The sequence below is a fragment of the Theropithecus gelada genome, chromosome 11 (assembly GCF_003255815.1).
Source record: "Theropithecus gelada isolate Dixy chromosome 11, Tgel_1.0, whole genome shotgun sequence".
In the NCBI taxonomy this organism is placed as follows: Eukaryota; Metazoa; Chordata; class Mammalia; order Primates; family Cercopithecidae; genus Theropithecus; species Theropithecus gelada.
Window position 1 is genome coordinate 60,882,686 of NC_037679.1, and position 24,050 is coordinate 60,906,735.

Here is a 24,050-nt window from a genome sequence, read left to right on the forward strand (position 1 = left end):
CCCCTCCCCAAGGCTCGGCCCCACCCGCGAGCCGCACCCGCGGCCCCACCGCTTCGGGGCTGGGGCCCCGGGACCCGGGCAGCCCGGCTTGACCTCGACCTCCGCCGTGCGGGCCCGACCGGTGAGTCCAGCCCGGCCGGCGCAGGTCCCGGCCGCCAGCCCCTCCCTCCGCCTCTCCCTGCCCCCAATACCAGGCGCGGGCTGCGCTCGGTGGCGGCGGCGGGGCCCGCAGGCGGCCATGGCGGCAGGCGTCGGGGCCAGGCCCGCGCCGCGCTGGCTGAGGGCGCTGAGCGAGCCGCTGAGCGCGGCGCAGCTGCGGCGACTGGAGGAGCACCGCTACAGCGCGGCGGGTGTCTCGCTGCTCGAGCCGCCGCTGCAGCTCTACTGGACCTGGCTGCTGCAGTGGATCCCACTCTGGATGGCCCCTAACTCCATCACCCTGCTCGGGCTCGCCGTCAACGTGGTCACCACGCTCGTGCTCATCTCCTACTGTCCCACGGCCACCGAGGAGGTAGGGCTGGCCGCTCGCCCGAGCCTGGCCCCAGATGCGCTGCGGGCGGGTCACTGCAAGCGCCGGGGAAAGGGCAGACCCACGCGCGGCTGAGCCTCTCCTGGGTCCCGGAGGGGCTGACTGGCCTCTGCCCCGGGCGGTGCCCACCCCGGGCCGCCTGGAGACTGTCACGCCACTATCCCAATCCTGTGACCATCCTGAGCCTTCCCTGGGCAGTGGAGGGGCTGTTAAGGTCACTGCCCCCGGGCCTATGTCCGCGCAGATCCTCCCTGCGGCCGCGGACCGGCCGGAGGGCCCCTGCCCAGCTGCCATCCCATGGGCGCCAACCTGTGGGATGGACCCGCGGTCGGGTGCTTTGCACACTAGGGGCTGAACACCCCCATCTCCGTCCTGCCTGGCACAGGGACTTGTGCCAAGCCCGAGACGCTCTTTGAATACTTTCATAACCGTTCGTTTCTGGAAGGTTGAACTAGTGATCTTGAAATGACTGATAGCGCTGATCAAAGATAAGTTAAGAGGTAACTTCCTCTTTGCTTCATCGACTTTTTCAAGAAAAACAAACTGGAATATTATCAAGGCAAATTTTTTTTTTGTCATCACAACCTAGGGATTAAAAAAGCCCAACATTTTATCAGCAATAATTACATTTGACCTTTGTCCAAAATAAGGAGTAAATTTAGGCTTTGGATAGCTGTTCATCAGAAGCACCCTTTGGGTTGACTGTGGAGAGATAGGGGGCAGAGTGGAGTTCACTCCCATCTATAGTTTATACTACGTGGGATAAATCTTACATTGCACATTCTGTGACATTACTTTCTATCCTCTGCTCCAAATAGTGAAGTCCCTTTATAATAATTTGAGTGTAGGCCTTGTGGAGGACTCATGGGGGTTGAGGTTGGATTAACAGAAATACAGTGGAAATATTTCATGCCCTCCATGCATGCATCCATTTTGTTGTTGTTTTTGAGACAGGGTTTTACTCTGTCACCCAGGGTGGAGTGCCGTGGCTCGATCTCAGCTCACCGCAACCTCCGCCTTCAGGGTTCAAGCCATTCTTCTGCCTCAGTCTTCCAAATAGCTGGGATTACAGGTGCGCGCGACCACGGCCGGACTAACTTTTGTATTTTTAGTAGATACGGGGTTTCACCATGTTGGCCAGGCTCATGGATCCTTTAAAAACAAAAATTTGATTGAGCCTACATTTTAAAATATCTTGTCAATTGATCGATATGCTTATTATGTATTTCTTTTCTTTTTCTTTCTTTCTTTTGAGACAGAGTCTCGCTCTCTCACCCAGGCTGGAGAGCAGTGTGGTGATGATCTTGGCTCACTGCAACCTCTGCCTCCCGGGTTCAAGCGATTCCCTTGCCTCAGCCTCCTGAGTAGCTGGGACTACAGGCGCCTGCCACCACGGCCAGCTAATTTTTGTATTTTTAGTAGAGACGGGGTTTCACCATGTTGACCAGGCTGGCCTCGAACCCCTGACCTCAAGTGATCCGCCTTCTTTGGCCTCCCAAAATGCTGGGATTACAGGAGTGGTGAGCCACTGCGCCAGGCTTATTACATATTTATTAGTAGACATTCCCATTGTCATTTGCCATTGCTATTCATTTACATATTACATATGAAAAGGTAAACTGCTTTAGTTTTTGGTTGTTTTGCTGCCTGTTTCTAGAATTTACCAGAGGGAGTGTATTAGAATGAAAGGATTGCTGGGTTGGAAGTGGAGGTCTTGGTTTCTAACTGACTCTTCCACCACAGACCTGCTGGGTCTGTGTTCCCACATATAAAATAGAAAATAATGCCTGCCAGAACAACTTGAGAAGGATGCAGTGAGGACCAAATGATATATATGCAGATAAATGTAAAAGATTGTGATGTGCCTAACAAATTAAAAATATTACTCAACACATTATAAATATTACTGTTATTAGACAACATCCTGAAAACACATAATGAAGTTTAGTTTTGATTGGGTCCAGATTTAGCTAACAGCATTTGGATGTTTCTGATATTGGCCAGTTAAGTTGTGGACTCTTCAATGTTATTATTAATTTAAGAAGCATTTGTTGAACACTTAGAAAGAGCAGGGCATACAAAAAAAGTCAAGACCTTCTGCTTAGGGAGGTAAATGGAGGCCTGATGGAAGAGGTACATTTATGATTAATTAGTCTTTAGGATCAGCCTCGTGAAAAAAAAAAAAGGGTGGAGGGTGGGGATTGGAGGCATTTAAAAATAAAGTGCAAAATCAAATGGCCCCAGAAGGGAAAATGAGAGTTAAAAACAAGAGTTTCTGAAATGTATGTCATTAGAACCTGCATATGCTTCTGAGTGACTGATGCAGGGAGGGGATATGCCGTTACAGGATCCACATTGTTTGTTTGGTGAAAGCCCAGCAATAGTGTGAAGAGCATAGCAGTTTCTGGCTATTTTCCCTTAAGGTCATAGAACTAGCAAATGACTGGATCAGGTAGGATTCAGATCTAAGTTGGTATGACTTCAAAAATAAAAAGATCTTATGTTTTATATAATACAAATATGTAAAGTGCTCTTACATCCATGGTTGCATTTGTGTCTTGTATCAGCCAAAGAGGTTGGCAAGTGTTCCTCTCCCTGCAATGGCCTTCCTACCACCTCAATATTTCTTCTATCCATCTATCCTAAAGTAACAGTAGTATATGATTTCATAAGAGGAAATTGAAGCCCAGAGATGTTACGTGACTTTCACCTAGCTTGAGACTTGTTTTCTGATTCTCTGACTTAAGAATTCTTAGTGCTTTTCAGACTTGACAGGTTGCTTTCAGAAAGGGTCAGAAAAAACACATAAGGTTTTTGGATTTAGATGCTTGGCCTTATCTACTCATATAGGCTTTAATACTGAGTGCATTAATAACAACATTTGATATGTTTTTAACTACAATGCTAATTTCTAGAACATGACTGGGGATAAAGGAAAACTAATAGAAAAGAAAGTTGTGATTAATATTTACCTTCTGCAAACTGCTTTTCAAGCCATCATTTCTTTTAAGGAACTTTCTACTCCAGCCAAATTGAACTTCTTACTATAGCAAGGATTTTTCTCCTTCTTATCCCTCTCTTTTCCCCTTCCTCTTCCTTTCTTCTGTACCAGTTATCCAACTATGTACCCATCTTTCAACACCCAATTCTAACACTATATCCTGATGAAAGTTATATTCCTTTTCCTAAGTGAAATCTACCACTCTGAATTCCCATGATAATGACAATAATAACTTTTACCGGGTATTTACTGTGTATCAGAGATGATTTTAAGTCACTTTTATCCTATTATCTCATTGAATCCTCTCACAACCTTATGAATAAGGTACTACTAATATCCTCATTTTATAGATGAGAAACTGAAGGAAAATTAACCTCTTCTAGAGTCACATACATTTAAGTGGGGGCCAGGATTCCAAGCCAGAAGCTATGCTTCCTTTGTAGGGCTTTGTAGCTCTCCTGTGGATCTTCACCATTTTATTTTGGTTATCTGTGTCCTTATTGCGCAGGACAACCTACTTGATTTTAAGTTCAGACAGCAATTGCTCGTTCATTTGTATAATCTCTATAGCACAGTGCTTTACATCAAACAGATGCTTATAATTTTGCATCAAACAGATGCATGAATGAAATAACACAATGTAATGTCAAGAGATGATGTTTTTCAATCCTTATTCAGTTTTAGCTGTTCTTGGGTTAAATACCTAGCAATTGTTTGGCCTTGGTAGTTTTAAGTAGAGTAAGCAAGTGTTAGGGCAAATGGAGAAAACAAGAACTTTGTCTCCTCACTTTGATGAAGCAGTTCTATCTGAACATCACCCTAAGTAGGTAGTCCCTGGTCCCCATTCCTTGGCTACCTAATCTTAAAATAGAATCACAGATTCTTAGAGTTTGGAAGGACCTTAGAGATTATTTAATGCAATTCCTACACACACACACACACACACACACACACACACACACACACATATATATATATATATATATATATATATATATATATATATATATATTCCTACCCAGTGATTTGAATCTAGTTCTTCTAGCTCCAGCCTAGTAGCATTCTCTCCTACTAACTCCATGCACTTGTGTTTGACTGGTATAAACTGTTACTCCATTCTCTATTACATATCTGATTAAATGTTTCTGCCCTGTCTTTGTGATCTGTACATATAAATCCATGTCAGTGTCTTTATTAAGAATATGTTTATAGCAGGAACAAGTGCCTAGCTTAAGGTCAGTTCAAAGGGCATTAATTAATGCATTTCTTGTGTTTATGATGATAAAGAGTTGAACTGAAAAGCAAGTATACCTGAGCATGCCAGAAACACCTTAAGAAATGGTTTATTCTCTGTTTAAATAACTCATTTAAATAACTCATATTTTAAACAGAGAATAAACCATTTCTTAAGGTTATCTTTGTACTAAATATTGTCTTTGTATTACATATTGAAGAGTTATTTTTTTGGGGGGGGAATAATAGAAAGAAAAGAAAATAACCTTTAGATTCCTACTCAGACTTTTTTTTATAGGTTTGGTTTCTTGAGATCTAGTATATTTCCTTTTTAATCACTCTTTTACTCCCACTTTTTTTTAAACCAGCTGAGTAACATTTCAAGCATCATTTATTAAGGCAGGACTCTTGTAAGGGCGTGACCTCTCTCATTAAAACAAAATGTAAACTCCAGAATGTGGAGGTAGCTTTCCCTTGATTCCTATGGCTTCACTATACTTAATTCCTAAAGAATAAAACTGTTTCTCCTTTCAAATTCTGGTTCAAGTGTGGATAAAACATGGCATTGTGGTATTTAGAAGAAGCTTTAAATTTTCCCCCTGGTGCATTTGATTGGGGTATAAGGCTACAACCAGACCACTTGAGTTTTGTGAAGTTAAAGAACAGAACAGAAGCTACCCAGTACAATTGATGTGGATAATACATTTGGCCTCAGGACAATTCTCTTCACACCTCTCGCTCTTTTTGTCCTCCTTAGCACAGTGACAGGCTGGCATTTTCAACAAGAACCCTAGTAAGTATTAAAGAAGAAAGAAAATCAAAATGATTCACACTAAATATAAAAATAAAGGCCACCTTTCAAAGTACAGATTTCTCAGGTCGTGAGAAAACCCCGTTGGCCCCGAAGTGCTGGTTTAACTGCATTTATGTGCGATGTCTGTCTGGTTTCCTTTGCTGCAGCTTATAACCTGCCTAATTTCCTAAAAATGGATGTGCTCTTCTCAAATGCTGATTCTTAAACTGAGCCAAGACCAAAGGTCTGGGTCGAAACCAGTAAGTCCCTAGGGCCTTCCTGATTGGCTTGGCAGAGAGTGGTCTTACCTTTTCTGACCACCAAGGCTCCTCTGGAGCCTCCGCAGGTCTCAGGTGGGAACCCTCCCTCTGTAAACAAGGAAGCGCTCTGCCTATCACAGGCTCCCAGTAAACAATGTCATAACCACATCTTAGGCACTTACTGGGTTAGAGCAGTTGCAGGAATGGAGCAATCAGTCATTTCTACTTCTTATGTCTTCCAGAGTCAGGTTAGCAGTCTATTAGAAATTCCATAAATTCTCTTTTAAAAATCATAGAGTCTCTTGTGACCCTTGGAATAATGAAATGAAAAAAAAAAAAAATCTTAAGAGTCACCTGTCTGGGTAGAAAGTCTACCTTTAACAGCATACTAACATTACATTTTTTTCACATATGCACAGTATGTCTTCTAATTTCCTTTCTTCCTACCTCTTAGAAATGCGGTTTCTATTTTCATGAAGAAAGAAGTCAATCAATATTTGGATAATTGAAATCTTCTTGTTACCAGCTGACCTAATGGTTATTGGTTATCTAATTCTCTTCTGCATAGCTGTCAATTCATCCAAGGCCATTTCAAGCAAAGAGTTGGTTTTTTTGTTTGTTTGTTTGTTTTCAGTATAAAAATTTACATAATGAACATTGTATAGTTCCAATATTTCCTAGTTTGGGAAGATTTTTGCTTTTATATATTATCTATACTCACTTTTATTTACTATTTTTCTTTACGTCAACTTTAAATCAACTCTCTTTTACAAACTTAGACTCTTACTCTGACTTAGTATTTATTAAATCATAGATATGATATGCTATTTTTCTTTTTTTTGAGATGGAGTTTCGCTGCTGTTGTCCAGGCTGGAGTGCAATGGTGCAATCTTGGCTCACTGCTACCTCTGCCTCCTGGCTTCAAGTGATTCTCCTGCCTCAGCCTCCCAAGCAGCTGGGATTACAGGTGTGTGCCACCATGCCTGGCTAATTTTGTGTTTTTAGTAGAGATGGGGTTTGACTATATTGGTCAGGCTGGGCTCGAACTCCTGGCCTCAGGTGATCCAACCACCTCAGCCTCCCAAAGTGCTGGGATTACAGTCATGAGCCACCACACCTGGCCCTATTTTTCAAAATACATTAAATTTTTTCAAAATATATTAAAATAAATATAAATATTCAGATGAAAAGTTTACCTACAGATCACCTAAAATTATCTGATGCAGTATCAGTAATAACAGTAACTAACAAATACTGAGCTCCTTCCATATGCCTAGCACTTTTATAAACATTTTACATGTGATAAGTCATTTAATTTTCACAATGAGAGAGGAGCAATGATTATTACCATTTTCAAATGGAGAGACTAAGGCACTGTAAAGTAATTCATCCAACTCACTTAGCCAGTAAGTAGCAGAGCAAATGTGGATGCAAGTAGAATATAGAGTCTATGCCCCTAACCACTCTGCAAGAAAAACCTGGGGCATGTATTCTTCCCGTTGCTTTTTTGTTTTGTTTGTTTGTTTTTGAGATAGGGTCTCACTTGGCTCACTGCAACCTTGGCCTACTGGCCTCAAGTGAACCTCCCACCTCAGCCTCCCGAGTAGCTAGGATTACAGGCGTGTACCCCCACGCCCAGCTAATTTTTGTATTTTTAGTAGAGACGGGGTTTCACTATGTTGGCCAGGCTGGTCTTGAACTCCTGGCCTCAAGTGATCTGCCTGCCTCAGCCTTCCAAAGTGGTGGGATTATAGGTGTGAGCTACCACACCCAGTCTGATTTTCATCATCTATGTATTTAGCTCCTATAGAAGATTTTTTAAAATAGAATACGTGGCCAGGCATGGTGGCTCATGCCTGTAATCCCAGCACTTTGGGAGGCTTAGGTGGGTGGATCACAAGGTCCGGAGTTTGAGACCAGCCTGACCAACTGGTGAAACCACGTCTCTACTAAAAACACAAAAACTAGCCAGGTATGGTGGTGCACACCTGTAATCCCAGCTACTCAGGAGGCTGAGGCAGGAGAATCACTTGAACCTGGGAGGCAGAGGTTGCAGTGAGCCAAGATTGCACCACTGCACTCCAACTTGGGTGACAGAGCGAGACTCTGTCTCAGAAAGAAAGAAAGAGAGAGAGAGAAAGAGAGAAAGAGAGAGAAAGAGAGAGGAAGAGAGGGAGAGAGGAAGAGAGATAAAGAAAATACGTGTCTCATGCCCATGAGAGGATTACATTCTAATATGAAAGAGAGGGCCACATACCAATGAGATCACATCAATCTAGACCTGAAACATACCTCAGAAACTATCTAGTCTACTATTTTCATTTAGAGAAGACCTAAGATGTTCCAGAAAAATCAGTATTTTGAGGCTGTAAGTGAAATTTGTCCAGTGAGCTCAGTGGATCTCAGCATGAGGCTTTCATCAGATGCCAGTGTCATGCTCTTGGGCTTCCCAGGCTCCAGAGCCATGAGCCAAATGAGTCTTTTCTTTCTAAATTATCCAGTGTCTAGTATTCTGTTATAGCAACAGAAAATGGAGTTAGACAACTCTTATTTGAAAAAATGGGAGGCTATAATTATGAAACAATGACTTATGTAGAATTACTTCCCTTGGTTAAATTAGATCTTTACTTCATTAACTAAAGACGATAATTTCAAAGCTTTGCTTTTTAAATTTGTTCTGCTGCCTGTGAAGTCATTTAAAATCAAGGAAACTATACAACCGAAATAGTACATTGTTATAAAGCCATGAACATCATCCTTATGTAGTTCCTTATATTTGTATACCTGAGGTACTAACCATCTAATGAGCATGTTTTGTACAACAGAAGACCTATATATTTGTGAAGACTGCTTTAACCCTGAAAAATATTTGTAGAAGGTGTATTTTTAAGGGAGTAGGTAGGAATGGAATGATTGGAGATAGGTAGGTTTGTGTCCTTTGATTTCTCCCTTACTCCACTCTCCCTAGGTGGAGTAAGAGGTATATCAGGCAGTCCTTGAAGGAGGGAGCACATGAGTGCTTTGCTGAATTGGGTGAGAAGAGTGTTTAGAAAGGAAAAAGCCATGAAATAGTATGAAGTCATAAATAAACAAGAGGACTTTGTGGGTGGAATGGAGCTGGAGTATGAAGGTGGGTGATTGAGAGTTATGCTGTGAAGAGACTCATAGTGAATAAAGAGCTTGTGGGCATTCTATATCTTTTACTTTTTCTAAGATTAGTTTAGGAGTGGCCAGAAGAGCTACTCCTAAACTCATGTGCTCCTTGATGTGCTCCTAAACTAAGCACGTGAAGGCCCTCCCCTAAATCTCCTGTAATACAAATAGAAAATTATTTCTGCACAAAGACCTTTATTGTCACACTTGGTCCATTAATTGAGGGATATTGGTTAAACATATAGTCTGTGCCAGAGTAATGTTCTACAGTCCTGGGAATGTAGGCGTGAGTGAGAAAGACACAATCCCTGCCCTCTCTGTGCTTTAATCAGTTCAGCCTTAGAAAATGAAATATCTTAGGTGAGAGGGCAAGGAAAAGGGAAGAGTTAATTTTGGAGTTTTGGATTGGGTATGTGGGGGGCACGTGGCGTTGATTAGGGAGACAGAGATGAAAGTACTAGTGCTGTTTCTCAGTGAGTCACAGGGTTGTGGGCAAGGAAGAAGAGAAGTAGATGCCTCCTCTCTCACCTCAATCTCTCCTTCAGTCACTGTGTACTTCTGTCTCTTAATATGGAAATGTTAAGATTCTTATACTTATGGGCCTTTTCCCAGAGAATGCAGAGAGCATACAGGATTTTGTCAGAGGTGCAGTTCACCTCTGGATGTTTTCTGGAAAAGTAAATCATGTGTAAAATTGAATAAATTGATGGACTATCAGACTTGGTTTGCTTTTTTCCAGTATAAGCTTTGTGTCTTTGAGACTATAGTGGGAGTGTATAACTTCCTGGCTAGGAAATTAGAAAAAAAGTGAGAATATGCAAACTATTTAATAGCTTTCACCTAGGAATGGAGGTGGTGACCAGTGGAAAAGAGAAGATAGGTCTGGCTTCTGAGGCCTTGGGAAGACTGGGAAAACTTGGAAAGATTTGGGAAGAATTGGAAAAGGAGTGAATCAAATATTGGCAGATCATTGTGCTTTTCTGGGTTTTAAAGAAAGACTCTTGTGGCTGGCACCATTTCCTGTGGCTCACTGCCACTTGAAACTGTATTGTGTGAGGGGGAAAGTGCTTATCAGCAGGTTTGATGGAATAGGGAGTTTGTGAAGATTTCAGGCAAAGAGTTCCATTCAGTCTGTGTGGCTTGTGGTAGGATAAACCTCATCAAAGGGCAAGTCGGAAGACTCGATCTAGTTCCTGGACCCAGCCTAAGTACTTACCTTGATGTAAATTATCACTCCTCCGTATGTTTCACTTTCATCTTTAATAAAAAGAATATGATAATAACTGCCCTATCTCTGTGGATTTCTTTATTAATTGAAATAATACATTAGAAGTGCCCTTTGTTAGCTGGGCACGGTGGCTCACGCCTGTAATCCCAGCACTTTGGGAGGCTGAGGCAGGTGGATCACCTGAGGTCAGAAGTTGGAGACCAGGCTGGGCAACATGGCGAAACCCTATCTCTACCAAAAATACAAAAATTTAGCTGGGTGTAGTGGTGTGTGCCTGTAATCCCAGCTATTCGGGAGACTGAGGGGGAGGTTCACTTGGGCCTGGGAGGCGGAGGTTGCAGTGAGCCACGATCCTCCACTGTACTCCAGCCTGGGCAACAGAGGGAGACCCTGTCTCAAGAACAAAAAAAAAGGAAAGAAAAGAAATGCCCTTTGTTATACTGTTTAAGATCACATTACCTTTGCAATATTATCTCTTGTAAATTACCTGTTCCAGGAACATGGATCTAGTCACTGACTCCAGTAAACCTTTTACTTTCAGCCGGAAACTTTGGTTTCTGCCTAGACTTCCTCTCTTCCCTGTTTAAATTCCCAGTCTCTCCCTATTTAAACGCCTCTAGTATCCTAATGAAGTACTTTTAAACGGTTGAACAGTCTTTATTTCCCTTTTCTAAATGAAGAGCGGGATATAATTTGGGACAGAGTCACCACCATGTGGTGTAAGGGTTAATCAAATTTATTTCAGTATGAATTTCTGTTAATACCTGACCATTAGACCTGCCTGCAGCTAGTTTCTCAGATCAGAGGTCAGAATTAAGCTTTAAATGTTGACTTTTAGAGTTCTCCTTGAGAAGCTCCAGATTTTCAGTATAAAGAGTTACATAGAGAAATGGAAGATCCCTCTGACATTTTGTCATTACAGAAATTTTGATAACTTCAACTTCCAATTTTACATATGTTTGACGTGTAACTTTGCTTTCCTTTAATCATCAAAATTAAAAACAATTTCTCATAGTAGAAAAAATGGGTAAGAATTGGCTAGTTTTATATGGCCAACTAATTTTTGACAAGGGCACCAAGAGGACACAATGGGGAAAGGATAGTCTGTTCAATAAATGATGCTGGGAAAATGATTTCCATAGGCCAAAAGAATGAAATTGGACCTTGTGTTACACTGTGTACAAAAATAAACACAAAATGATAAAATACCTAAATATAAGAACACAAACTATAAAACCATACCCAAAGGAAATGAAATCACCACCTTAAAAAGATATTTGGACTCCCATGATTGTTGTAGCATTATTCACAATAGCCAAAATACAGAAACAGCCTAAGTGTCTGTTAACCTATGAATGGATAAAGAAACTGTAGTATACACAATGGAATATTATTGAGCCCTAAAGAACAAAATCTTGCCATTTACCACAACATGGATGAGCCTGGGAGACATTATGCTAAGTGAAATAAGCCAGACACAGAAAGAGAAATACTGTGTGATCTTAATCTCACTTATATACAGAATCTGAAAAAAAAAAAATTCAAAGATAGAGAAAGAAACTGGTTATCACGAGCAGAGGGGCATAAAGGGGAGGAAATGGGAAGAAGCAGGTCAAAGGAAACAACATTACAGCTTTGGAAGATGAGCAGGTCTAGAGATCTGATGTACAACCTGAGGGGTATAGGTTAAAAAAAAAATTGAACTGTAAAATGAATAGATTTTAGCTGCTCTTGCCACAAAACAAAAACATGGGTAACTATGTGAGATGATGAATATGTTAATTTGCTTCAGTTTAGTACCGTTTCCATCTATCTATATATCCCATAACATCATGTTGTATACAGAATAAAATATATCTTTAAAAAAGAATGGACTAGTTGAAAAGAATTTACTAGGTTAACAGAATTGTTCTCTGCAAGACACTTTGGGATTCTTTCGAAAGATTCTAGGTGGGATGTGTTGTTTTTCATTTTTGTACTATCATGATGACTGCTCAGTTTTCTGTTTGCCCTTTCTTAAATTGTTTCATAGTTTCCAACATAAACTTTTAAGAACATGCTCATTGGAACCGAATATGATATTTTATTTATTTTGTGAGACAGGGTCTTGTTCTGTCACCCAGGCTGGAGTGCAGTGGCACTATCACTGCTCACTGCAGCTTCGACTTCCCCAGGCTTGGGTGATCCTCCCACCTCAGCCTCCTGAGTAGCTGGGACTACAAGTGTACGCCACCGCACCAGGCTACTTTTTATATCTTTTCTAGAGAAGGGGTTCGCCGTGTTGCCCAGGCTGGTCTTGAACTCCTGGGTTTAAGCAATACACCCACCTTGGCCTCCCAAAGTGCTAGGATTATAGGTGTGAGCCACCACACCTGGCCTGTGATTTTCTCCTTATTACTAGTTTTCATTGATTTGATTATGATGTGCCTTGATGGGTTTTTAAAAAATATTTATTCTGTTTGGGGTTTGTTGAGCTTCTTGGACATGTGGGTTTATAGATTTCATCAACTTTGGACATTTTTCATCCTTTATTTCTTCGTTTATTTTTCATGCCCCATCTGCTCTTTTCTCTAAGACTCCAGTTACGTATGTGCTAGACTGCTTTCTGTTGTCCCAGCACTCGCTGATGCACAGTTCAATTTTTTTTAGTCCTTCTTCTTTCGTCATTTTGAGTAGTTTTCATTGGTAGTCCATTGGTACACGCTCATTGATCTTTTCTTCTGTGGTGTCTAATATGCTGTTAATCTCACCCTGTTTATTTTACAATTCAAATATCGTATTTTTCATTTCTAGAGGTTTCACTTGAGTCTTTTCTTCCATTTCTGTTTATAATTTTCGTGTTTTCTTCTACTTTCTTGAACATGTGGAACATATTTATAATAACTATGTTAATGTCCTCATAGGCTAATTCTATTAACTTCTGTTCATATTGATTCTGATTGTATTCTGATTATATGGATTTTACTCCTAGTTGTCAATTATATTCTCCTGCTTCTTTGCATGACTGGTAATTTTTTACTGAATGCCAAACATTGTGAATTTTACATTTGGGATACTAGATTTTTTCCTCTAAGATGTACTTTGTGTTGACTGTAGTTAAGTTGCCAGGAATTACTTGGATCCTTTTGAGGCTGGATTTTAAGTTTCGTTAGGGCTGTCCAGAGAAGCCTTCAGTCTATGGTTAATTTATGCCTGCTGGTAAGGCAGTACACTTCTGAGAACTTTACCCAATGCCCCAAGTGTTAATGAGGCTTTTTGCTTTGCCTGGCGGGAACATGAATGTCCCAGCCTTGTATGAGCTTCGAGAATTGTCTGACCTTCTACGTTGCAGTGCTTCCCTCCCTGGCCTTTGTTAGTTTCATCTCATTCAGGCACAGGTGAGTTCTCAGCCGAAGACTGAAAGATACCCTTCTGTAAGACCTCCACAACTTGTGCTCCTCTCTTTGCAGCTCCATCCTCTCAGGCACTCTGCCTCACAAATCCTAACTGCCTTGACCTTCCTGAACTTTGTGTTTCTCTTCAACACAGCAAGAATGCTGGGCTTGTTCTGATCATGGGACCTGCACTGTGGCCTGGAAACTGACCCTGGGAAGTTAGCTGGAGCAATCGCAGGGCGTATCTCATTTGTTCCCCTTCTGTCAGGGATCACAAGCCTGCACTGCTTGTAGTGTTTGAAAATTGTAGTTTTGTTTATATATCTCTATCTATCTATCTATCTATCTATCTATCTATCTATCTATCTATCTATCTATCTATCTATCTATCTATCTATCTATCTATCTATCTATCTATCTATCTATCTATATAAAATTGCCTTTCTAGTTATATAGGGTGGGAGAGTAAATCTAGTCCCTGATATTCCATTGTGAATGGAAGCAGAGATCGGCAGTTGGCCCCTAAGGTCTTTTTTCACAGCAAAAATTTAACTGAGTAATTTCAAATCTGTGGCATAATGCATAGTATTATATTAAAAGAGCCATGGATGTAGGAATCAAGATCAGGGTCCTAACCCTTGCTCAGTTGCTTAACTTTCTGTTTCTCACATTATGGAGTTCTGCCACCCTCTACCTAGATGACTTAAAGCAGTTAATTTGATTTTGATTTCTCAGTTTAATTCTCATCAGTAGAATGAGGGTTAGGAACGTTCTTTATGACACACTGGGGTGCTACAAAGTGTGAAGCCTTAGGTTGAGCTGTTTTCAAAAAGCTTATTATCACTTAACAATCTTTATTTTATTTACATTTTTTAATAGGCACCATACTGGACATACCTTTTATGTGCACTGGGACTTTTTATCTACCAGTCACTGGATGCCATTGATGGGAAACAAGCCAGAAGAACAAACTCTTGTTCTCCTTTAGGGGAGCTCTTTGACCATGGTTGTGACTCTCTTTCCACAGGTAAATTAGTTAATTTTTTTTTTTCTTATGATACCTTAAAAATAAAATGAACTGAGTTGTTTGAATGGTCAGTTTTTTGGATGGATATACATTTGGGAGCAAATTTATGGAGTTGTTTATAAAGTATGTCAAGAATTCATTTTGATAAGTGTACTTTATTTTAATGCCATGATTATTTCCTTAGAACTCTGTATTTCTAAACAGCATAGGGCAATTATTTCATAAATTATTTTTAATTCTTAATGATTCTTAAACTTTGTTTCTTTCAGTATTTATGGCAGTGGGAGCTTCAATTGCTGCTCGCTTAGGAACTCATCCTGACTGGTTGTTTGTCTGCTCTTTTATTGGGATGTTTGTGTTTTATTGCGCTCATTGGCAGACCTATGTTTCAGGCGTGTTGAGATTTGGAAAGTAAGTATGTTTTTTAAGTTGTACATTTAAAAATATAATTGAATTTATTTGCACAATCTGTTATGTCATTCATTGATAATAAGGAGAACAAAGCTTCAATCAGTAATTTAAATTAATTCGTTGGAGTAATCATAAATGCTACACCTTTAGTCTTTTAGGTATTCTGTATGCTGTAAATAGTTACGTTATTTGATAATAATTGTATTTTTCTTCTCCCCTTCTCCAACTTAATCACTAGCCCAAGTTTACAACAGAGAGGATTAAAAGAAAATTAAGGGACCCGGATGATATAGAAAAGGGATATGCAGTACTTAAATAAGCATTTGATTCACATAATAAAATAATGCAGTATGGAGTCTAAGGTCCTTTTTTGGTCGAATCTTCATGTGCACAAAAAGGGAACCCCCCCTTGACAACAGTCATCGTGAGACTCTGAACTGTGGTAGGCAATTGGTGAGACAATGTAAAAGCACCTTGTAAATGCTAGTGCTAAACATTAGATAGTATTATCTGCCTCGGGTGCCTCTTTCTTAGAGACCAGGAAATAGTGCACAAAGCAGGAATGCTATTCTCTGTTCCTCTTTCTCATATAGCTCCCTCTCAGTCTGATCCTTTTAAGAACTTTGTCATTTGCTCATTTTTGGCTTTGGCTTCCCATGTCTACTGATTCTTTTTAGCCCCACTTTATTGCTGAAAAGGAGAAACAGTAGCTCCGAAAAAAATCTCTAATGATAAATGACAGGAGAAGCTCAAAACTATGGGTCATTTAGCAGAGGACAGGCTTCAGGCAGTTGATTCTAAATTATGGAATAATTGTATTTACCACCTATCAAGCACTTACATGTTTGAGGCATTGTACTAAGTGCTCCACAGGCATTATCTTATTTATTCCTTATATCTATCCCGTAAGGTGGGTATTACCTCCATCTAAAGACATTGGGGCATCCAGGCAGAGATGTAAAATATGTAGACAGATATCAAAATCTAGAGCTCAGGGAAAAAATGTAGATTGGAGATAAGGATTTAGAAGTCATTAGCATATAGATGGTAGTTTTAAGTATAGATAAAATTGTTCACAGGCTATAAAATTTCAGATGGAATTCTGAAAGCATCATTTAAGATATGGATGAAGAGGCAGTCTAGAAGGAGCATGAGAAGAGCTCCAGCAAAGTAGGAAAATCAGGAGAGAACATGGAATAGATAAAAACACAGCAGAACTTTTCAAGAAAGAGGATATGATCAGCATCTTAAATATTGTAAAGAAGTTATGCAAGATAATTAATGAAGTATATCCCTTAGATTTGTATCCTTTAATTGAAATTGAAAATTAAAGGTCAATTTACCTTAAACAATTTTAGTAGAATAATGGGGCCAAAAGCCAGGCTATGGTGGATTAGGCAACAAACATGAAGAGAGGAGAAAATTACAAATGTTGACTAATTTTCAGTGAGCCTATTAGTGGAGCATAGGAGAGAGAATGACAGCTTCAGGGGAATACAGACTAGAGGGACTGATGCTGGTTGGTTAGTGGTTTTTTGAAAAATTTAAGCATATTTATTAGGGGAAAAATGCCTATGGAAACTAAAAAAACTACAGTGATGATTAGTACCTCAATAAAGAAGACTATTGGGATTTTCCCTACTTTTTAAGTGAAACTGACCTGGGAGTGTTTAAATTTGCCTTAAATTGTATTTACCACCATTACCATGGTTGTTTTTATTATAATTTTTCCTATGTACACAAGTAGTGGGTAATTGTTGTAAAAAAAAACTTCAGACTTTACAGGAGTACCTAAATTAGAAAATAAAAGTCTTCATAACTTCAGTGATAACTATTAGCAATTTGATATATGGTACATATATATCTTCCCTCTCCTTATACTGTTAACTCTGTGTGAACACATGTTGTTCTGTAACCTTTTTAACTTAACAGTGTAGTCAGCTGATAATTCAATAATGGAAGTAAAGGTAAAAATAAACTAAGCCTACAGAGATTTTTACATCTTTGCTATTTAATACGTGATTAATCTCCATATTCAGGAATTTTATTTACAAACACCTTATCTATTTTTGTCCTTCCTCTTTAGAGTGGATGTAACTGAAATTCAGATAGCTTTAGTGATTGTCTTTGTATTGTCTGCATTTGGAGGAGCAACAATGTGGGACTATACGGTAAATCTGAATATTTAAATTTATATTTAAGTACTTTTCAAATATTTAGGAAAAAGTATTGTATTGTTAATTTTCTTCAAAAATCCTTGGCATTGTATTTATTTTTTTTCTTTTTTTCTTTTTTGTATTTAATATTTGTTCCATTTCTTAACATTTTTTTCTTCATTTTATAATGTGTATTATCTTATATACCTTATGGCATTTCCTCCTATGCATGAATATATTGCCACATGGAAGAAAACAACCTCATTTCCCTAATACTAAATAAAACAAAAACAACAACAAAAAACACACATTGGAATAACTTTTTCCAGGGTGAAATAAAATAAATATTTTAAAAATAAGTCCAGTAAAATATTTTACATTTAAAACTTGTCACTCAATATTAGGAAAGTAGTTAATTTGCATTTTTATAATCTACTTTGAGGTGAAGATTCCCATATTAAGGAATGTTTTTATTTTCTGCCTGCTTGGTGACCTCAGTATTTTCATAAAAGTTGGCTCTTAGGAGGCCACTGTCATAAATTGAAGCTTTTTTGCAAAAGAAGAACATTTCTGAAGAAACAATTGTCCTGTCACCACAACCTAAGTCCACCATACTGTCTAACTGGCTCACACTTTCTGCTCATAGTGTTAAGAATAATAATAAGGATATCAATAGTCAACAACTAACAGTCATTCAATACTTATGTTCCTAAACATTTACCATCAGTTTTATCTGCCCCTCCGAATAATCCTATGGAAATAGGTATGATTATTATTATGCTTTATAAATAAGTCTTAGGGTGATTAAGTAATTTGTCCAAGGACACATGAGAAGTACTGGAGTTTGGAATTAAACAAAACTGATTCCAGACTGTATGTAATCACTAAGCTATATATCTAGTAAAAATAGTAAGTGATACAAGACTGAACATAGTTTTACCACATGATCAGCAGTTGCACTCCTTGTTATTTACCTAAATGATTTGAAAACTTATGTCCACACAAAAACGTGTACACAAATGTTTATAGCAGCTTTATTCATAATTGCCAAAATTTGAAAGCAACTAAGATGTCCTTCATCTTAGTTGGATAAACTAATGCCAAAAAGAACTGAGCTATCAAGCCATGAAAAGAAGTTATGCGAGGAACTTATGGAGTTCCAAGAAGTTATGGAGGAACTTTAATTGTTTATTACTAAGAGAAAGAAGCCAATCTGAAAAGGCTGCATATTGTGTGATTCTAACTATATGACATTCTTTAAAAAGGCAAAATTATGGAGACCGTAAAAGGATCAGAAGTCACCATGGGTTGGAGGAGGAAGGGATGAATACGTGAAGCACAGAGAATTTTTAGGGCAATAAAACTATTTTGTATGATACTAAATGGTGGCTACATGTCATTATACATTTGTCATAGCACATAGAATATACAACGCCAAGATTGAACTCTCATGTAAACTATGAACTTTGGGTGATAATGATGTGTCAGTGTAGGTTCACCAGTTGTAACAAATGTACCACTCTGGTGTAGGATGTTGTTGGCAGAAGGAGGAGTGGCTATATACTTTTCCACTCAAATTTTGTTGCAAACCTAAAACCGCTCTAAAAAAATTAAGTCCATTAAAAACACAGTATGAGGCCAGGAGTTCAAGACCAGCCTGGGCAACTTAGCAAGACCTTGCCTCTACAAAAATTCTTTAAAATTTTAGCCAGGCATGGTGGCATGCATCTGTAGTCCCAACTACTCAGGAGGCTGAGGCGGGAGGGTCGATTGAACCCAGGAGTTCAAGGCTGCAGTGAGCCGTGATCATGCCACTGACTACACTCCTACCTGAGTGACAGAGCAAGACCCTATCTCTTAAAAAACAAACGAACAAAAAAAACCAAAAAACAAAAAAAAATTCCCTGTAGCATTTAGTGTCAGAATTGGCAATTATCATTTGTCAGTAGGCTCCGAAATAGAGTTTGGGCATGTTTTTAAATAGTAGTGGTACATTCCCCAGTACATTCATATTCCCTCTCATCATGTAAGAGTAAATAGAATCAAGGATACACTACTATAGGCCCATACAAGATAACAGAGGGATGCTATGTGTTTTTTATAGTAACTGTTCAGGTTGTGCCTGTAAGAAGGTAAATGTACGGGCGGATCACCTGAGGTCAGGAGTTAAAGACCAGCCTGGCCAACATGGCAAAACCCTGTCTCTGCTAAAAATACAAAAATTAGCCAGGTGTGGTGGTGGGCACCTGTAATCCCAGCTACTCGGGAGGCTGAGGCAGGAGAATCACTTGAACCTGGGAGGCAGAGGTTGCAGTGAGCCAAGATCGCGCCATTGTACTCCAGCCCTGGGCGACAGCAGACTGTGTCTCAAAAAAGTAAAAAATAAAAAAGAAGGTAAATGTAGACCTAGAAGCAGTTAGACAACTCTAGTTATTAAGTCAGGTGTGGTTGTCTTAAATTTGGAATTGAATCTTAAAATTGTTTCTTTCACTCAATGTTTTGGCAATATCATAGGAAGAAAACATACCTGCTTATTCTTACCAACAAGAATACTTACTTTTGATTCAGGTTTTCTAAATTTAATTATTAACCTGTAGTTTCCACAAATTTTGGTACATTATTTCAGTCTATTTTCTAAACATAGTAGCCTATAGCTTCTGGCAATTCATTGTTACTGTTTTTTAAATCCTTTGCTGCCTTTGGAAGTTTTCTTGAACAGCAGTTGACCAACAGGTAAATATATTGCTAGAGATTTAATCCTGGATATTAACTACACAGATTTTTTGCTTGCATACACATCATGATATTTGCTACATTTATGATGCAAATCATGGTGCCTCCCTTTCCTGTGATGCTACTTTTTAGAAGCTACTAAATTCAAGTGAACTATCCTTTTTCATGTTTAAATCAGATGAAAGCTTATGACATTAAACATTTAATCATAGTTATGTAAACAGACTAAGCTGGTTTGGTGGATTCATTTTTCACTTATGAAGAAAGCATTTTCAAAAAGAAGTCACTTTAGGCTGGTCCAATGATAGTTATCTCAGTTGATTGCTCACAGTCAGTTACAGGTCAAATTCCTTGTTTTTCTCTTTTCCCTCCTCACTACTGCACTTGACTACTCTAAAAAAAATAAAAATTTAAAAACTAAAAAAAAGTTAAATAAAAAAAGTTTTTAAGTTATTACTTTGGACTATATTCCAGAAGTTAAGGTTTGATCACAAGAAAAAGGATAGCTTATTGTATAGGGCTTATCATTGTTTATTATTTAATAAAAAACCAACATTCTGTTGTCTTAATTGTTTCTTTCTTCTACCCCTAAAGATTCCCATTCTAGAAATAAAATTGAAGATCCTTCCAGTTCTTGGATTTCTAGGTGGAGTAATATTTTCCTGTTCAAATTATTTCCATGTTATCCTCCATGGTGGTGTTGGCAAGAATGGATCCACTATAGCAGTAAGGCATTAATTTCATCATTCAGTATCAATTTTATGATAAATTTTCCTATCACCAGCTATAAAAAGATTAAAATATGCCAAAGTTCAAGAATGGGGAAGGAAACTAAGTATCTTAAAGAATTCATTTTAGGCACATAGTACAAAAGCATTTTAAAAACAGTTTAAACTGATACTTTCCTCTTTCTACAGGCTTGCTCTGCATAGACTTTTCTGACATCTAGTTTCATTGCCGCACATAATTAAGCATTGCCATTTGTATTCCTGCATTTTTTGCCTTGAACTAATAGGGGAGAGGAGGTAGGGGAGAGGAGGAAGGGTAGGGAATGTGAGTTCCTGATTGAAGGCAGGAAAGTGGCCAGAGGTCAATGGTTTCACGTATGGGGCAATTTATTACTCATCAAGTAAATTTTATTGAAATTTCGCTGAAATATATTTAAAAGAACTAATATTTCAAAAGGTAAAATTTTAGCCTTAATTCTTAAGTGGGTATACTTTGCGCTTGTGTTCTTTACACCTTGCTCATGCAAGTATTAAATATAATGCTTTTGTATTTTTTCATGTTTGTTTTTTAAGACTTCAGTAATTTTAAGTGGGCAAGAGTTGGAATTCCTGCAAACTTTTTAAACAAATATAACACCTATGTTTTTAAAAAGCCTACTGTCATTTTCAAGGTAGTTGAACAGAAGAAGACAAATACTTATTCCAGTGATACCATCTTATACCAAAACATTGTTAGAATGCCTTTTTTAGGGCTGGGCACAGTGGCTCATGCCTGTAATCCTACCAATTTGGGAGGCCGAGGCAGGTGGATCACTTGAGGTCAGGAGTTCGAGACCAGCCTGGCCAACATGGTGAAACCCTGTCTCTACCAAAAATACAAAAAAATTAGCTGGGCACGATGGCCCATGCTTTTGTAAATCCAGCTACTTGGGAGGCTGAGACAGGAGAATTGCTTGAACCAGGAGGCGGCGGTTGCAGTAAGCTGAGACGGTGCCACTGCACTCCAGCCTGGGTGACAGAGCGAGACTCTGTTTCCAAAGAAAAAAAAAAAAAAGAATGCCTTTCTAGGATTGCTTTAAACTATAGCATATTCACTTTAATTTCTTTTGTTGTATAGTTCAAAATTTCTATCCTTAAAGTCATTTGGAGCAAGGTCCAATAAGAGTATTAAACATTAGATGTGGCATTAGGTATAGCATTTTTAGTAAAAAAAAAAAAAAAAAGTCTCTTTTAAGACTCGTAAATAGACTTTCGAGACAATTTCAAAGGGATCCTCATAATTGATAAATTATCAATATTTATGAATACACTATATACATAATTCAAAAGCAAAGTATACAATTCATCTAGAAATATAAGTTTTGATATATTTGGAAAAGTTGTCATTTTTTGAGGTGTTTTGTCAGTTGATCTCAGTATAGTACTGTGCTTAGGAATACATGTTGCTTAACTGTGGATGATAACATAGAACATTAGTTGGAACATTAAGTTCCATTGAAGAAAACAAGATTTAGTAATGATCATTGTCTACTCTAAAGAATATTTTCGGCTGGGTGCGATGGCTCACGCTTATAATCCCAGCACTCTGGGAGGCCGAGGCAGGCAGATAATGAGGTCAGGAGTTCTAGGCCAGTCTGGCCAACACAGTGAAACCCCGTCTCTACTAAAAATACAAAATTAGCTGGGCTTAGTGGTGGGCGCCTTTAATCCCAGCTACTCGGGAGGCTGAGGCAGGAGAATCCATTGAACCTGGGAGGCAGAGGTTGCAGTAAGACAAGATCATGCCACTGCTCTCCAGCCTGGGTGACAGAGCTAGACTCCATCTCAAAAAAAAAAAAAAAAAAAATTTTTTTCATAAAAAATGTTAGATGGTTGAAGGATGACTTAAACAGAAGTTAGGAAGCGCTTGGTTTCAAATTCTTAAACTGGTATTTTTCCAACTTTTTTAGGAGCAGAATTTTTTTCTCAAATGAGATTTAAGAACCATAATATAAAGTGCTATTAGATTTTTATAATTTATTACTATACAGTGTCATGTATATAATTTTATAATATAGTATTACTGTAATTTTATAGTAAGTTCTAACTTAAAATATGTAAACTTAATAAACAAGAGTAAAGCTGTTCTTGTGAACCCATTCAAATTGGTTATAGATTTAATAACCTCAATACCAAATTTATTTCAATATTTTGTTTAGGATAAGTAGTGCCGAGAGGATACTAATTCACACAGATAAAAATGTAAGGTCTGGATTTTACAGTTTTACATAAAAGAACATTTGCAGTCTGAATGCAAAGAAAAAAAACAGGAGGTGGGGATGTTGGTGTAGAAAGAAACCAGGATAGGCTGGGTGCAGTGGCTCACACCTGTAATCCCAGCACTTTGGGAAGCTGAGGCTGGGAGGATCGCTTGAACCCGAGTTCGAGACTGGCCTGGGCAACATGGGGAAACCCTGTCTCTACTAAAAACACAAAAAAATTAGAAAAAAAAGAAAAGAAAAGAAAATAGGAAAAAAGAAGGAAACCTGGATAGAACTAAACTATTCTTACTCTTCTTCATCAGTGATGTTTTGTAGAATTGGCAGAATAAGCTCTATTTCAGTATCTCCGCAAAAATATGTTAATTTGACAATCCACATGTGGATGGCCTTCAACATAGTAAAAGTTGATATAGAATAAACTGCATTAATTTTTAGCCAGTTTAAAATGTGTGTAAATATCGAACTGGAATCAGACATCTGTAGCACTGTATTATGTCTCTGTCACCCTCAGGTTCTGTGAAAGCTTGAAAAGCACAACTCAGGTTTATATACTCCTGTAGGCCATACACTACATTACACTGTTCTTTAGGCGTCTTGCACAAAATAGATGGTCAGAAAATGTCTACATTGTAATAAATGCAGTGTTAAAGTACAATACTGATTTTCTGCTTTATCTCTTAGGGCACCAGTGTCTTGTCACCTGGACTCCACATAGGACTAATTATTATACTGGCAATAATGATCTATAAAAAGTCAGCAACTAATGTGTTTGAAAAGCATCCTTGTCTTTACACCCTAATGTTTGGATGTGTCTTTGCTAAAGTCTCACAAAAATTAGTGGTAAGAAATTTTTATGATTTATGATATAAATAATATACTGAATTCTCTAACACAAAGCTGGAAATTTCATAAAATGTATAGGTTTTCTTTTGTAGTGTCAAAATCATAATAATTAGCTATTTGTGCTCCAAGCAAACTGTGATAGGAATTATATTATATTCAGTTAAATTGTTTAGCTGCAGTTGTCATTGACAGTTTTCTGATATCAAGAAATTTTAACATTGGAAACTTTAATAAGCTACCCAATTGTGAATTTGAGAAGGTGTAGAAAACGATTCTTATATCAAATGTGAGATTAAATGGTCTGTTTTAATACTGAATTA

General features: G+C 38.5%; 1 protein-coding gene across 1 annotated transcript in view; it reads left to right on the top strand.

Annotated features, from left to right (window-relative positions):
* The window catches only part of CHPT1 (choline phosphotransferase 1), a 29,732-nt gene continuing 5,682 nt past the window's right edge, over positions 1-24,050 (top strand). Inside the window, exons 1-6 of the mRNA XM_025401489.1 lie at positions 1-511; positions 14,451-14,598; positions 14,868-15,009; positions 17,096-17,180; positions 20,493-20,624; positions 23,569-23,727. Coding sequence (XP_025257274.1) covers positions 239-511; positions 14,451-14,598; positions 14,868-15,009; positions 17,096-17,180; positions 20,493-20,624; positions 23,569-23,727 — 939 coding nt within the window. The 5' untranslated portion in view covers positions 1-238. The remainder of the gene's footprint in view (positions 512-14,450; positions 14,599-14,867; positions 15,010-17,095; positions 17,181-20,492; positions 20,625-23,568; positions 23,728-24,050) is intronic.